This window comes from Heteronotia binoei, chromosome 21 (genome assembly GCF_032191835.1).
Source record: "Heteronotia binoei isolate CCM8104 ecotype False Entrance Well chromosome 21, APGP_CSIRO_Hbin_v1, whole genome shotgun sequence".
Taxonomy (NCBI): domain Eukaryota; kingdom Metazoa; phylum Chordata; class Lepidosauria; order Squamata; family Gekkonidae; genus Heteronotia; species Heteronotia binoei.
The window spans coordinates 79,345,566-79,360,053 of record NC_083243.1 but is presented as its reverse complement, the minus strand read 5'-3'; the positions used below and the strand labels follow the sequence as shown (position 1 = coordinate 79,360,053).

The 14,488-nt window shown below is 41.7% G+C and overlaps 1 protein-coding gene across 8 annotated transcripts in view; it reads left to right on the top strand.

Annotated features, from left to right (window-relative positions):
• Positions 1–43: 43 nt before the first annotated feature.
• Positions 44–14,488, top strand: part of EXD1 (exonuclease 3'-5' domain containing 1) — a 59,387-nt gene continuing 44,942 nt past the window's right edge. Inside the window, exons 1-4 of one of the 8 annotated variants that reach the window (XM_060263313.1) lie at positions 44–401; positions 2,750–2,928; positions 10,560–10,628; positions 11,853–11,910. In XM_060263313.1, the coding sequence (XP_060119296.1) occupies positions 2,796–2,928; positions 10,560–10,628; positions 11,853–11,910 (260 nt within the window). In that variant the 5' untranslated portion in view covers positions 44–401; positions 2,750–2,795. The other 7 variants (XM_060263315.1, XM_060263314.1, XM_060263320.1 and 4 more) reach the window with 7 other exon arrangements.

Below are 14,488 nucleotides of genomic sequence, written 5' to 3'. Positions count from 1 at the left end.
AGCTGCCGAGTACACCTCTAGCCCAGCCTATCGAAAGTGCGCCTGCGCAGAACAATTTTCCCACTTTGGCTACGTTTCTCCCTTTTGGCCTGACGTCATTACAGGCGGCTCGTAAATGTTTCCTAAAAACTACAAATCCCAGCAGCTTCTGATAAAGGTTCTTTCCCAATAGCGGCTGAATTGGTGCAAAGCTCATTTCTCCCATTCTTTTTCTTTAGTGAGAGTTTGTGACGCTTGGAATTCATATTCTCACGTGTGAGCAGCTGTTCAGCTTCACCCTCGGGCTCTCTGCGTATGAAAGGAGAGGCTGTGGTGCATAATGCCAGGAAGTGGAGAAGTTATGAAGCACCTTAATGTTTGAAACGGCTTCACGGCCTGCTCGCTGCAAGGTGGTTCTAAAAGTGAGGCGCGCCGTTCCCGACTTTATTTTTTTTTTTTTTTTTAAATTCAGTGGTAACACACACCCGGAATTCTGCAGAGAAACTGTCACAGTTGAGGGAAGTGTAGTCAACGGACAAGCTCCTTGTTGCTTTTTCTGAAGTTATAATGTCGTGCCCCAGCCTAGTTTAACTTAAGCCTTAAAGGGCTTGGCGTACCGACCGTAAAAGGAATAGCCCGTAGTTTTTAAAGGAAACGTTTCCTGTGCTTTGCCGACGCCAGTATATGGTAAAGTGTGCGTGACTAGGGAAAGTTGTAGATTGGTGGCTCAGTAGTCTACCCAAACACAAGGCAAGAAGTCACTGGAGACTTAAAGGTTTTTACGGTCCTAGGGAGTAATTTCTTTTAACATGCTTAGGCTTCTGCTATAGTTGTATAGACCGCTGGAATTAAATATCTCAGCTAATTTTTATAGATGTATGAATCCTTTCTAAAGCTGGTGATGGATCCAAAACTCTAAAAATTGAATATGAGTCTTATCCAATGTTCCCTCTAAGCTGCAGAGTCTTGTGAGCAAAAATTCTACTTTGTGAGCTGCTGGCATTAAAGTGGTGAGCTACTGCATAAATTAGTGTGCTCTGGGGTCATCCTTCCTGAACTAAAACAAAAATGTGTGAGCTGGAGGCTAAAAATCTGTGAGCTAATTCAGCTTAGAGGGAACACTGGTTATCATACTTTTCTATTTTTAATTGTTTTAATTATTTGTTGTTTCTTAGACTTGTGACCAGACTGCATCTATTGTTACAATGCCTTTATTGTTAGTAGGAACATGGGCTCCCCTATCCTTGTTACGGCTCCCCTAACTGCTAACACAGTTTCAGATTGCTACTATACCTGCAGCTGCTGCATTAGTTTTTCTTTAATTCACTTTAAAATGTGTTATATGGGTAGTGTTCATCTGCATGTGTCCAATGGGTATCTATTTCAGGCGCCCCGTCCTTTTGGGGCCTGTGGGCACCTTTAGAATTCTGACACAGCAAGCATGGTGGATGCAGCCTTAGGTTGTACTCCTCCAGGTGGTGACTAGAGATCACTTGGAATTGAAACTGATCTCCAGGTAGCAGAGATCTGTTCACCTGGAGAAAATGGCTGCTTTAAAGGGTGGACTTTATGGCATTATACTCCGTTAAAGTCCTTCCCCTCCCCATAGCCCACCTTCTTCAGGGTCTGCCTCCAAAATATCTTGGTATTTCCCAGACTGAAGCCATTACAGCTACATGACTGCCAGGTAACTGCTGCAAAAGATGGAGCCAGTCATAAAATGGCTGCCACAGCTTACATTGACTTATACAGTAAAGAGGAAGAAGAAAGAGATTGGATTTATACCCCACCCTCAGCTCTGCTTAAGGGTTCAAGTGACTTTTGACTCTAGCTTGTTCAGATTACTATAAATTTCTGTGCTAAGAATAGCAAATGGTTGGTAGGCCCTTTAATTATGTATGCAAACTAACAGCAGTGGGACTACTGTACTAGTTTACAGTAAGATGCACTTGATGCAACAGCTTTGTTTCCTTGTGTTGAATGAAAGGTATTGTTCATTTGCACAAAGTATAGTGCACATTTTACATTCAATGATAAATTGCAGTTAGGTTTAGCAAAATATTTCAAAGACTTTTTCCCTTTAGAGAGATCTCTTAAGTGGCATCAGCAGATATGGAGAGAGAACAAAATAACATTTTACTGTCTGAAATAAAATTACTTGATTTAGAATTTGTTGAGAAGGAATGTCCGTCTAATGTTTGGCATTTTGGTTTTTATTTGCATTGTCCACTGGTAATATGAAGGTGGTGTCTGACTACCTGTGGGTTTCCTGGATTATGCATTGAGCAACTGCAGTTATTTTGTTGTTGTTGTTTGAAAATTCTTTATTTCTGTTTGACCAGTTTTTATGATACTGTGTTTAATTTTGTATTATGATAGCCAATGGCCACATACAATAAATCTGCTGCTGATTTGAACTGCAGTTACTTTGGTTTCCAATATTTTGAATTATTGTGCTTTATTTACAGACTATATATTGTTTTGTCTAGTAATATGAATTTTTTGGCTGTTCCTGTAATATTGATCACATGCTTGGGGCTGCTATTATTTTATTACTTTTTATTTTAGTATTATGTATATCAAGAAGTGACTTCTGGCCTGTGTTTTTAAAGGTGGTTGAAAGTGATTTTCATTTTTGTTGCCGAAATGAAGTATATAGAATTTTATGCAATAATTGGGCAGTATTTCATTACTTTTGTAAATAACTCTAGGGTTTTTTTATTATGTTGATATTTCTGGAAGCATTTTAACAGAAGCCTTCTCTGTTTAGTTTTTCATCAAGGTGGAAAGCCAGATTCCATAGACAATGAGCCATAATGGATCCCAGCAGTGATTACCACTTGCTCAGTGATGTTCTGGGAAAAACAGTTAAAATCACACTGAAATGTGGTATATTCCAGGGAGTGCTGCAACATGTGGATTCCAACCAAAGTATCTTTATAAACAGAGGTTCTGTTTTTGTTTAAAATATTTTTATGTCTGTCCAGTATTTTAAACAATGAGGTTCTTTATCATCTAGACCAGAGTAAAGTCATTGGTGTTTTTTTTTTTTCAGGACCCACACTATGGGGGAGATGGGGGAGACTTGTTTTAACAGTAATATGTGCGAAAAGGATCTAGGGGTTTTAGTGGATCATACACTGAACAAGAGTGAACAGTGTGATGTGATGGCTCAAAAGGCAAATGCAATTTTGAGCTGTATCAACAGAAGTATAGTGTCCAGATCACATGATGTGATGGTATCGTTTTACTCTGCTCTGGTAAGACCTCACCTGGAGTATTGTGTTCAGTTTTGGACACCACATTTTAAGAAGGATATAGACAAGCTGGAATGGGTTCAGAGGAGGGCGACGAAGATGGTGAGGGGTCTGGAGACCTATGAAGAAAGGTTGAAGGAGCTGGGGATGTTTAGCCTGGAGAGGAGGCGACTTAGAGGTGATATGATCACCATCTTCAAGTACTTGAAGGGCTGTCATATAGAGGATGGTGTGGAATTGTTTTCTGTGGCCCCAGAAGGTAGGACGAGAACCAATGAGTTGAAATTAAATCAGAAGAGTTTCCGGCTCAACATTAGGAAGAACTTCTTGACACTCAGAGCAATTCCTCAGTGGAACAAGCTTCCTCAGGAGGTGGTGGGTTCCCCTTCCTTGGAGGTTTTTAAACAGAGGCTAGATGGCCATCTGACAGCAATGAAGATCCTGTGAATTTAGGGGGAGGTGTTTGTGAGTTTCCTGCATTGTGCAGGGGGTTGGACTAGATGAACCTAGAGGTCCCTTCCAACTCTATGATTCTATTTTCTAGGAACTAAAAGTATATTTTGATGCACAAGGTATCAGGTGGTTCCCTTAATATAGTCTCTGAGAGCCTAATTTCATGATACACTGTTCCTGGGCTTGTCCCCAAGTCTCGTTAAACAGATGCGCACTGGGAGTTCCCTGCTAGAACTTAGATTCTCAGAAGGTATGGGGCAGGTTCCACAACAGGACAAATAATAGCTCCTACCTACAGCGCCATTTCAAGTTGGGGAAATGATGTGTGTGTGATGGGGGGGGGGGGGGAGAGAAGGTTTAAGACTCCTATCTACAAATCATGGTTTGGCCCTACACATCTAGGAATCCAAGTTTCGACTGGGAACTCTTAGTGCACATGTGCTTGACAGAACCCTGGGCTGTTCTGGAAACAGTGCATCATGTAGGCATAATCTATACACGACATGTAACACAATAGCCATGGGACTGGCATGAAGATGCCAGCTGTGAATTTCCTATTAAGTCTTAATGCGCCAAAGAGGGGCCATTCAGATTGGGCCCATAGCACAAGGGGAGAGGAAGGGCTTCCCTTGCACTATTTTCCTGAACCAAAATAGCCCCATGAGGGACTGCATGTGCAAGTATAGAATGGCTTTTGCAGCCCTTTAATGAGGCCATTAACACTCCCGGACCATTCCAGTCAGAAAAATGTCACAGGAGAAAGTTTGAAGCCCCTCCTCCCATGCCACAATCTCAGTCCAAATTGGGCCCTGCTGTACTTCAGAATTGAGTTCCAATGGAATATTTGCAGCTGCTGTATGGCTGCAATTCCCCATGGAGATCATATATTACATGTAACATGTCATTTGGGCTGTAGGGAAATCCAAAGTAGCTTTAAAATGATTGTTATACATATACCTAAAGTGACTAAAATTACAATGTAGAATGTAGCCATTGACACTTTGGGAAACAACTTTTTCACAAAAGAGAAGCACTTTGGGAAACAACTTCATTTTCATGTAAGAGAAGCTGTGCACAGAATTTTTTCAAGCCTTTGTTCAAATTTTAATCTGGTCCACAGGCCACCAATTGACCATTCCTAAGCAAAAGATAAGGAAGAGCTCATCAGGGTACAGTAAATATTATTACTGTACAGGATTTGAAAGCTGGGTTTATTCCGCCGCCACCCCTCCCCCCTCCCAATAAATGTGAGTTAGAGACCATTGAGAATTTGTAGGGAAAGTGTTAATCAGAAAATCACCCTCTGTCTCCAGTACAAAGGTGTGAGAGTGCTAAGATCCGGAACTAGTGTTTTGCTCACCTAACCCTGAACCTCAGAAGCCTTGCTCTGTAGCACATCTACCATATAATGTAGATTGCTGAACAGGAAGTTGCTGTTCAATATTAGAAAAGCCATATAGCAGTTTTTGTTCTTTGTCAGACATCAAAGCTTTATTATATAGAAAATCATAAAATAATAGAGTTGGAATGGCCCCCCAGAGTCATCTAGCTCAACCCCCCCTGCACAATGCAGGAAATTCACAAATACAGCCCCTGAAATTTACAGGATCCGGATTGCTGTCAGATGGCCATCTAGCCTCTGTTTAAAAACCTCCAAGGAAGGAAAGCCCACCACCTCCCAAGGAAGCCTGTTCCACCGAGGAACCGCTCTAATGGTCGGAAAGTTCTTCCTAATGTTGAGCCGGAAACTCTTCTGATTTAATTTTAACCCATTGGTTCCGGTTCTACCTTCTCAGGCCACAGAAAACAATTCTACACTGTTCTCAATATGACACCCCTTCAAGTATTTGGTGATCATATCACCTCTCAGTCGTCTATTCTGCAGGCTAAACATGCCCAGCTTCTTCAACCTTTCTCCATAGGACTTGGTCTCCAGACCCCTCACCATTTTCATTGCCCTCCTATGGACCCATTTCAGCTTGCCTATACCCATCTTAAAATATGATGCCCCAAACTGAATACAATACTCCAGGTGAGGTCTTACCAGAGCAAAGTAAAGCGATACCACCACTTCACGTGATCTGGACACTATGCTTCTGTTAATACAGCCCAAATTGCATTTGCCTTTTTAGTCACTGCATCACACTGTTGACTCATGTTCAGCGTATGGTCCACTAAGACCCATAGATACTTTTTGCACATACTACTGCTAAGACAAGTCTCCCCCATCCTATAATTGTGCATTGGATTTTTCCTACCTAAATGCAGAACTTTTCATTTACCCCTGTTAAAATTAATTTTATTGGTTTTAGCCCAGTTTTCCAGCCTATCAAGATCATCCTGTATCCTGTTTTTGTCTTCTACTGTATTTGCAACCCCTCCCAATTTAGTATCATCTGCAAATTTAATAAGCATTCCCTCTGCTCCTTCAGCCAAATCATTTGTAAAGATGTTGAACAAAACAGACCCCAGGACAGATCCTTGAGGCACTCCACTAGTCACTCCTTTCCAAGAGGATGAGGAAGGAACCATTCACAAGCACTCTTTGGGTGCGATCTGTCAACCAGTTACAGATCCACCTAATGGTAACAGGATCCAAATCACATTTTACCAACTTGTCAACAAGAATAGTATGTGGAACCTTACCGAAAGCCTTGCTGAAATCAAGATGAACTATGTCTCCAGCATTCCCCTGATCCAGCAAGGTAGTCACTTTCTCAAAAAAAGAGATCAGGTTAGTCTGACATGACTTGTTCTTGTGAAACCCATGCTGGCTTTCAGTAATCACAGCCATCCTTTCTAAATGTTCCAAGATTGACTGATGATTTTTTCAAAAACTTTTCCAGGTATAGACATCAAGCTGACAGGTCAGTAGTTACCTGGATCCTCCTTTTTTCCTGTCTTGAAGATGGGAACAACATTTGCCTGCTTCCAATCTTCCAGCACCTCACCTGTTCTCCAAAAATTCTCAAAAAAGTGGCAAGAGGCTCAGAAATTACATCTGTAAGGTCTTTTAGTACCCTTGGATGTAGTTTATCTGACCTGGCTCAAGCTCTCATCGAAATCTGACTCAACAGCCAGAGCAACAGTAGAGGGCGGGGCCAGCAGCCACCCCCAGGCAAACAGGCCCTCCTCTCTCAGCAGCAGCCACAAAAAGACACACAAAAGTAATCAGAAACCCCTCTCTAGCAGGCTCCAAGCAGTCACACAAAGCCCTCCCACAGCAACCCTCACAGTTCTCTCCCACATCAACCCTAGGTAATCCTCCCCAGCAATTTTAGAAAAGCAAAATCAACACTCACCTCCCCAGCAGTTCTGTCCCCGCTCCAAGCATCTTCCTCTAACACAGCTGAGTCAATTCTGTCATGTAGGTGCGTCACTCTGTTTGCATTTGGCTTAAATAAATGTGGAAACCCAGCATTATTTAGGGTTACCAGGCCCCCCTGGCCATCAGCAAGAGATGGGGGGGGGGGGGTAGGATTGTCAGGTCCAGATTGGGAAACTCATGGAAATTTGGGGATGAAGCCTGGGGAGGACAGGGACTTCAGTGGGGTACAATGGCATCCATATTCTCCAGGGGAACTGACCTCTGTAGTCTGGATGAGCTGTAATTCCTGGAGATCCCCAGGTCCTACTTGGCTAGCATCCTTAGTATTCCACCAATGGTGGTTCCCTGGATGAGCAGCCTCATTTGTCCATGTTTGCTCAGAAGCTGATCTTGTTGAGCTGTACGGTGAATTTTACTGCCAAGGAAAAGTATAGGGTCACAACCTTATTCTTTTTAAGCTGCCCAAATTTCAGGTAGCTCTGGAGCTAAGGAACAATGTTAATTGGCATTGCTTGAGATACTTGTTCCTGACAGATTAGGCAGAACATGTTCCTTTTCTCTGCCTATGTTTTTGTCTGTTGTCTCTGTATTTAAGAGTATGGGATGCTGGATGAACAGGAGAGAGGTAGAATGCTCCTCTGCATCTTTTGAAATTCAGGTGCAATGAGTAAAGGCCTAAGCTTGGGAGACTGGGCAATATAAGCATTGGAAATGGCTAGATAAATGGCAAGGACTTGTGACAGAACTCCTGAGCTAGGATCAAGTCTTTTTCTGTTTTCATTCCTTCCTTGCAGAGGTGGTCCTCTGTTGTTAACAATATAATTGGTGTTGCGTAAGTGGAAGTGTCTAAAGATAGAGGAATGAACTTCACAATGGAAAATGGCACTGTATAAGCAGAAACAAGGTTTAGGAGCTAAGCCTTAGAAATATTTGCCATATGCATTCCTGATCTTACAAAGTGTAGTGAATATAGTTTTCTAGTACTTAAGATGCAGCTATGATGGAAAATGTTATATATTTATATGAGCAGAATTTCATTAATGTGCAGTTGGATGCTTTGGAAGGTAGGCTGTATGACATTGTACCCCACTGATGTCCGTGTCCTCCCCAGGCTTCATTCCCAAATCTCCCAAGAGTTTCTCAACCTGGCAACCCTGTCCCCATCCACTACTGGTGGCTGGAGGGGGCTTTGCAACCCTAGATGTTAGTTCTCATCTGATTTCATATGCCAATAATAAAGACAAGCATGCATAATAAGTGATTTCAAAAGTGAAGTCTAGCAGCACTTGTATTTTTTGTGTAAGTTTCTGGTTCAGTCCAAATACCACTTACACTGTATAGCGTAAATATTAAATAAATGTATGAGGCACTTAGGCATAGAAATTACATAGTATTTAGAGAGTTTACCAGTCGTAACCGTTAATATCAATGTGATTTATTTCCAAGTAAGTATATTTCATGAGATGAAAGCTTGCTGTAGAGTGAGGTTGGAGTATTGTTACTTATCTATCAGTAGAAACACCAGAAGACACAAAGTAGTCCATAAATAAGTTGTTCTGGAAGGAGCTGAAAAAGGAGGTAGAAAGGAGAAATTCATATTGCCTAGCCTGGTAATATCATAAGTGGTTATCAACCAGGAGAGCTTAGTTTTACCAACCTCCAGATAAACCTGCTGAGTTCTCAGAGTTACAGCTGATCTTCAGACTATGGTGATCAGTTCTCTTGAAGGAAATGACAGCTATGATACTCCTGTCCACTTTCTTCCCCTCAGAGATAATATTTCCCCTCCATTTTTCTTTTCCTTTGTGACTGAGTCATCTGAGTTATGTATTTTCTTCTTTTCTGAAGAACTGTGGCTGCCTCATGCATATTTTGGTTGTTGGCTCAGTTGAGGAATCCAGGGGAAGGGTCAAGAGTCCCCTTTACTCAAGAGTACCCTTTACTGTCATTACTCAACTCTTTTCAGCTAGGGCTGAAATTAGACTGAATCTCTCCTCAGCATTCAGCTCTTGTCTTTCTCTGCTCAGCTGATGCTAACCAATCAGATTCTTTGGAGCAGCCTGGAACAACTGAAATAGTACTCAATGCGTTTTTGAAATTCCAAATTAACAAAATACTTTATTCAACATAGAGGGGAAATGTCAGGTGAAATCAGAGGTAAAATTTATGAGGTATTCAAAATAGAACTATGTAAATCAGTATATACACAGACTTTAGTTCATATGTTTCAGGCTACTGAGAGTTTCAAAAGCTTTTCACAGTGATTTAGGATCTTTAAGATGAGCAGCTTTTGTTCCAGTGTTTCCCAAGCACTCCAGTACATTTTTTTTGAGCCTTCACTGACTCTTTTGGTTTCTAGAAGACTGATACACTCTGTCTAGTACCCAGATTCATTCTTTAAACACACCAGTACTCTTCTTGAGTTTTATCTGACTTTTAAGATTTTACAAGGCAGTTTCTAACTACACCAAAGTACTCTTCAGAGCTATCTTCCTGCTTTGACTGGCTAGGGAAATGCTTCTATCACTAGAAGATCTGTCCCCTTTTCTGGCCTAAATAGTTGTTTCCCCCTAACTACCCACTTCTCTTACCAGCTTTCCCAGAACTCTATTTGTGTTAAACTACTCTGTCAGACTCAGAGCTGATTTCAGAACCTGTCATTACTCAGCTCTTTTCAGCTAGGGCTGGAATTAGACTGAATCTCTCCTCAGCATTCAGCTCTTGTCTTTCTCTGCTTAGCTGATGCTAACCAATCAGTTTCTTTGGAGCAGCCTGTCACTCAAGGCTCTCTGTATCTGTGAAGAATTAACCCTTCACAGTCCTTTATTTGTTTGTTCAGCACTTCTAAGCTTTTAAAAGCGCAATGCATCACAGCATTGTATCATAGTTAAACTTCCTTCCCTTTCTCAGGCTTCACCCCAAATCTCCAGAAGTTTCCCAAGTTAGAGTTGGCATCCCTTAGAGAACTTCCCACGAGCCTAGGCAACCAGTAATCCAAAGAGAAGCCTCAGATAATGATTGAATAATACACAGTTTAATGAAAGGTGAGATTACTATTTACAGTGACATTTCACTTCTCCCAGCAACATTTGCTTTTTGTCATTTTTAATTAGGAAAGTTAAAAGGCCCATGACCCCAAAATTCTACAGAATGATTCTATTTTACAGATTAGTTGAAAACTCTTTTCCAGGAGGCTTTTCCATAAGTACAGGGCAGCCACTAAGTAGGCCCTGGATACCCCTGTCCAACATATCCATCTGGGAGGAGCAAAGCTAAATGTTAAGGAACTTAAGGGGGGGTGAACAAACTAGATTGCTGTACCTTACGTCTTCACTATATTAAAATATAACATCCATATATCAATATGAATAAATTATACAAGCAAGTGTACTATTCTAATGAAGAAAATGATCAAACATTTCAGGCAAGGTCCTTTGCAAAATAACTTCCACGTGCATTTTATAGTTTATATTTATTGTCTGAATGAAATATTTTTATTTGTCTTTGGTTCAGTTTGTGATTGATATTGCTCTTTTTTCCAGTTAAGAACTTGGAAAATGGCAGATGTATTCCAGGAGTAAAGATGTTTTTTGGTCATGAAATTGTGAATGGTGAGAATATATTTTGATGATAAATAGCAACTTTGTTTCTTTTTGCATATATGACATAATTTGGGATTTCCTAGCCCATTTCTAATTTCCTACTCACAATGATTTTTTTCATTGTATCTACTAGAAAGTTACATGTTAGCTTGACATCAGGGAAATAATACAAAGATTTACAGATCCCCAGTTTATTTTCTGAAATGTATTAAATAAAAACAATTGCAGCAGTTCCAACAATGATACAAGAGCATTCACCTCTTCAGTTAAACATTAATGAAACTAGAATTCACCTCTTCAGTTAAACATTAATGAAATCAAAATTAAGTCCAAAGTAAGTAAATTCATGCCATAGTATTTCCCACTACTTTGTATGGATCTGAAAGTTGGACAATGAAGAAAGGTGAGAGGAAGAAAGTTTATTCATATGAAATGTCCAATGCGTCTGAAACAAAAATTACTAAACCTCCTTTCATTCTGCTTTTCAGTTTTAAGATTTTCTGTTTTAACTTGTGTCTTGATGTACTCTCTTATACTCAACATATTAAGACATATTAATACTTATTATAGTATAGATTTTATCTTCTGTGTTGAAGCTTTTAAATTCTTGTTTTTTTACTTGGTCTGTGACCGTAAATAAACTGACTGACATATGAAATGTCATATTAGGAGAGAGTTTTATGGATACCATAGACCACAAAAAAGGCAAATGAGTAAGTTCTAAACCGGGGTGGCCAAACTTATTCAACGTAAGAGCCACATAGAATAAATGTCAGATTTTTGAGAGCTACAAGACATGAATGTAAGAGAGCTGGAAGGAAGGAAGGCAAACAGATGGAGGGAGGGAGGTGGAGGTGGAAAGAAAGCAACGTTAAATGCATTCGCAAAGCTGCAAGCTAGCTTGGCTTGGAGAAGTGATTTAAAGAGAAATACCTTCTCCAAGCCAGTCGACGGCGCAGTGGGGGCTTCGAGAGCCACACAATAAGTATGAAAGAGCCACATGTGGCTCCTGAATTGCAGGTTGGCCACCACTGTTCTAGATCAAATCTCTCCTCAGAAGCTGAAATGATTAAACTGAGGCTATTGTACTTTCATTGAAAAGGGAGGATGCTGCAGATTCTATAGGGGGCACTGCACCTTTGCTTCCCCTCCCCCGCTGCCTACAGCCCTGGATAAATGTCATTTCTGGTTGAAGACTAAATCTGTAATAGACTCTGGTGATTTATGTTTCAGTGCAGTTGCTTGATGAATCAAAGAAATGTGATGCAGAAGGAATGGAAACTCCTACCAGGTATATATCAAGACTTTTAAGTTGTCAGTTTCCCAGAGTGACAAAAGAACTTCGATATTTATGCAAGCAATTTGAACTATTCTCTTTGTATTGATGCAACCAATGAAACCTATTATGTACAGCCCAGTGGAGTATAAAAAGTTGGTATGTCCACTACTTACATGATAGGCTATATGATCTGTTTTTGGTTAACTTTGTTCATTACCTCCTTCCTTGTAGGTTAGCAAAATATAATTACCGTATTTTTCGGTCCATAAGGCGCTCTGGACCATAGGACGCACCTTCCTCCTGGGGGGCGATCTGCTGCCTCCGCCTCCGATCCCAGCGCTTCCCCCACACCTGCCTGCCTGGCTCCAGCTCTGCTTCCAGCAAGCGCTGGGATCGCTCCACGCTGCCCCCACCGCAAACCCAGCGCTTCACGAGTGCCAGCTGCGGAGGGGGAAGCGTGCTTCCTCCGTGCCTGTCTGCCTGGCTCCAGCTCTGACGCTTACAGCAAGCGCCAGGATCGCTTCCTCCGCCCTCTGATCCCGGCGCTTGCTGTAAGCATCAGAGCTGGAGCCAGGCAGACAGGCACGGAGGAAGTACCCGCCCCCTCTGCAAACCCAGCGCTTCGCGAGCGCCGGCTGTGGAGGGGGCGGCGTGCTTCCTCCGTGCCTATCTGCCTGGCTCCAGCTCTGATGCTTACAGCAAGCGCCGTGATTGGAGGGCGGAGGGAGCGATCCTGGCGCTTGCTGTAAGCGTCAGAGCTGGAGCCAGACAGGCACGGAGGAAGCACGCTGCCCCCTCCGCAGCCAGCGCTCGCGAAGTGCTGGGTTTGCGGTGGGGGCAGCGTGGAGCGATCCCAGCGCTTGCTGGAAGCAGAGCTGGAGCAGGCAGGCAGGCGCGGGGGAAGCGCCGGGATCGGAGGCGGAGGCAGCGGATCGCACCCCCCCCCGGAGGAAGGTACGTCCTATCGTCCCTTCTCTCCATAAGACGCACACACTCCCCCCGCTTTTTTTGGGGAAAAGTGCGTCTTATGGTCCAAAAAATACGGTATATCTCTTATAGGACATTATAACATAGCATGAGATTAAGCATCTCAGCAGTGAAAACAACTGTTACAAAGAACTCACTGACATAATGTGTATATTTTTATATAATCTATGGTTTTCTAATTAAGTAGTCTTTCTAATTAAGTAGTCTTTTAATTAATATTAATACAAGTATGGATCTTGGTCTCTGAGGGCATGTGCCATATTTCTTAAGTCATCAAATGATAAAAGACAATAACTTTTTGATATAATTATGTAAGAGGAAACTTGTGCAGTTATTAGCTTATAAAATTTCCTGTATTATATTTATTTATTTAATTTACTTATAGTTGCAGAATTAGAAAACAATGCAAACAAAAACTGTCTAAGGGATGACATACCATAATGCAGAAAGTGGATTACAAAGGTAGAAGTAGAATGATACATTCAGTAGACAACAATTCTGTTGCCTTATAAAAGCATCTCTTGAGCTGCTCTATTATACTTTATCATTTTATTTTATTGGATTTATAACCTGCTTGAAATCTGGCTCAAAGCAGGTAACAACAGTTTATGGGGCATACAGTCTAAAAGTTATAATTACAATAACAAATAATTACAATAAATACAATAAAATAGAACTACTATACAGCTAAAAGATGGCGTAATATCATGTTGTTGTTCAGTCGCACAGTCAAGTTCGACTCTTTGCAACCCCATGGACAAAGTCACGCCAGGCCCTCCTGTCTTCCACTATCCTCTGAAGTCTGCTCAAATTCGTGTTTGTTACATCAGTAATGCTATCCAGCCATCTCATCTTTTGCCGTCCCCTTCTTCTTTTGCCTTCTGTCTTTCCCAGCATCAGGATCTTCTCCAGTGAGTGCTCCCTTCTCATTTGGTGGCCAAAGTATCTGAGCTTCAGCTTCAGCATCTGACCTTCCAGGGAACAGTCTGGGTTGATTTCCCTTAGGACTGACTGACTGGATCTTCTTGCAGTCCAAGGGACTCTCAAGATTCTTCTCCAGCACCACAGCTCAAAAGCATCTATTCTTCTGCGCTCGGCCTTCCTTATGGTCCAGCTCTCACAGCCATACATTACTACTGGAAATACCATCGCTTTGACTATACGGACTTTTGTTGGCAGGGTGATGTCTCTACTTTTTATTATACTGCCCAGGTTCACCATAGCTGTCCTCCCAAGGAGCAACTGTCTTTTAATTTCATGATTACCATCACCATCTGCTGTGATCTTGGATCCCAGAAATGTGAAGTCTGTCACTAATTCCATGTCTTCCCCTTCTATTTGCCGAGGAGTGATGGGGCCGGATGCCATGATCTTAGTTGTTTTTATATTGAGTTTCAAGCCTACTTTTGTGCTCTCCTCTTTCACCCTCAACAAGAGGTTCTTTAGGTCCTCTTCACTTTCTGCCATTAGAGTGGTATCATCTGTATATCTGAGGTTGTTGATGTTTTTCCTGGCAATCTTAATTTCGGCTTGTGTTTCATCCAGGCCAGCATTCTGCATGATGTACTCTGCATATAAATTAAATAAGCAGGGTGACAATATA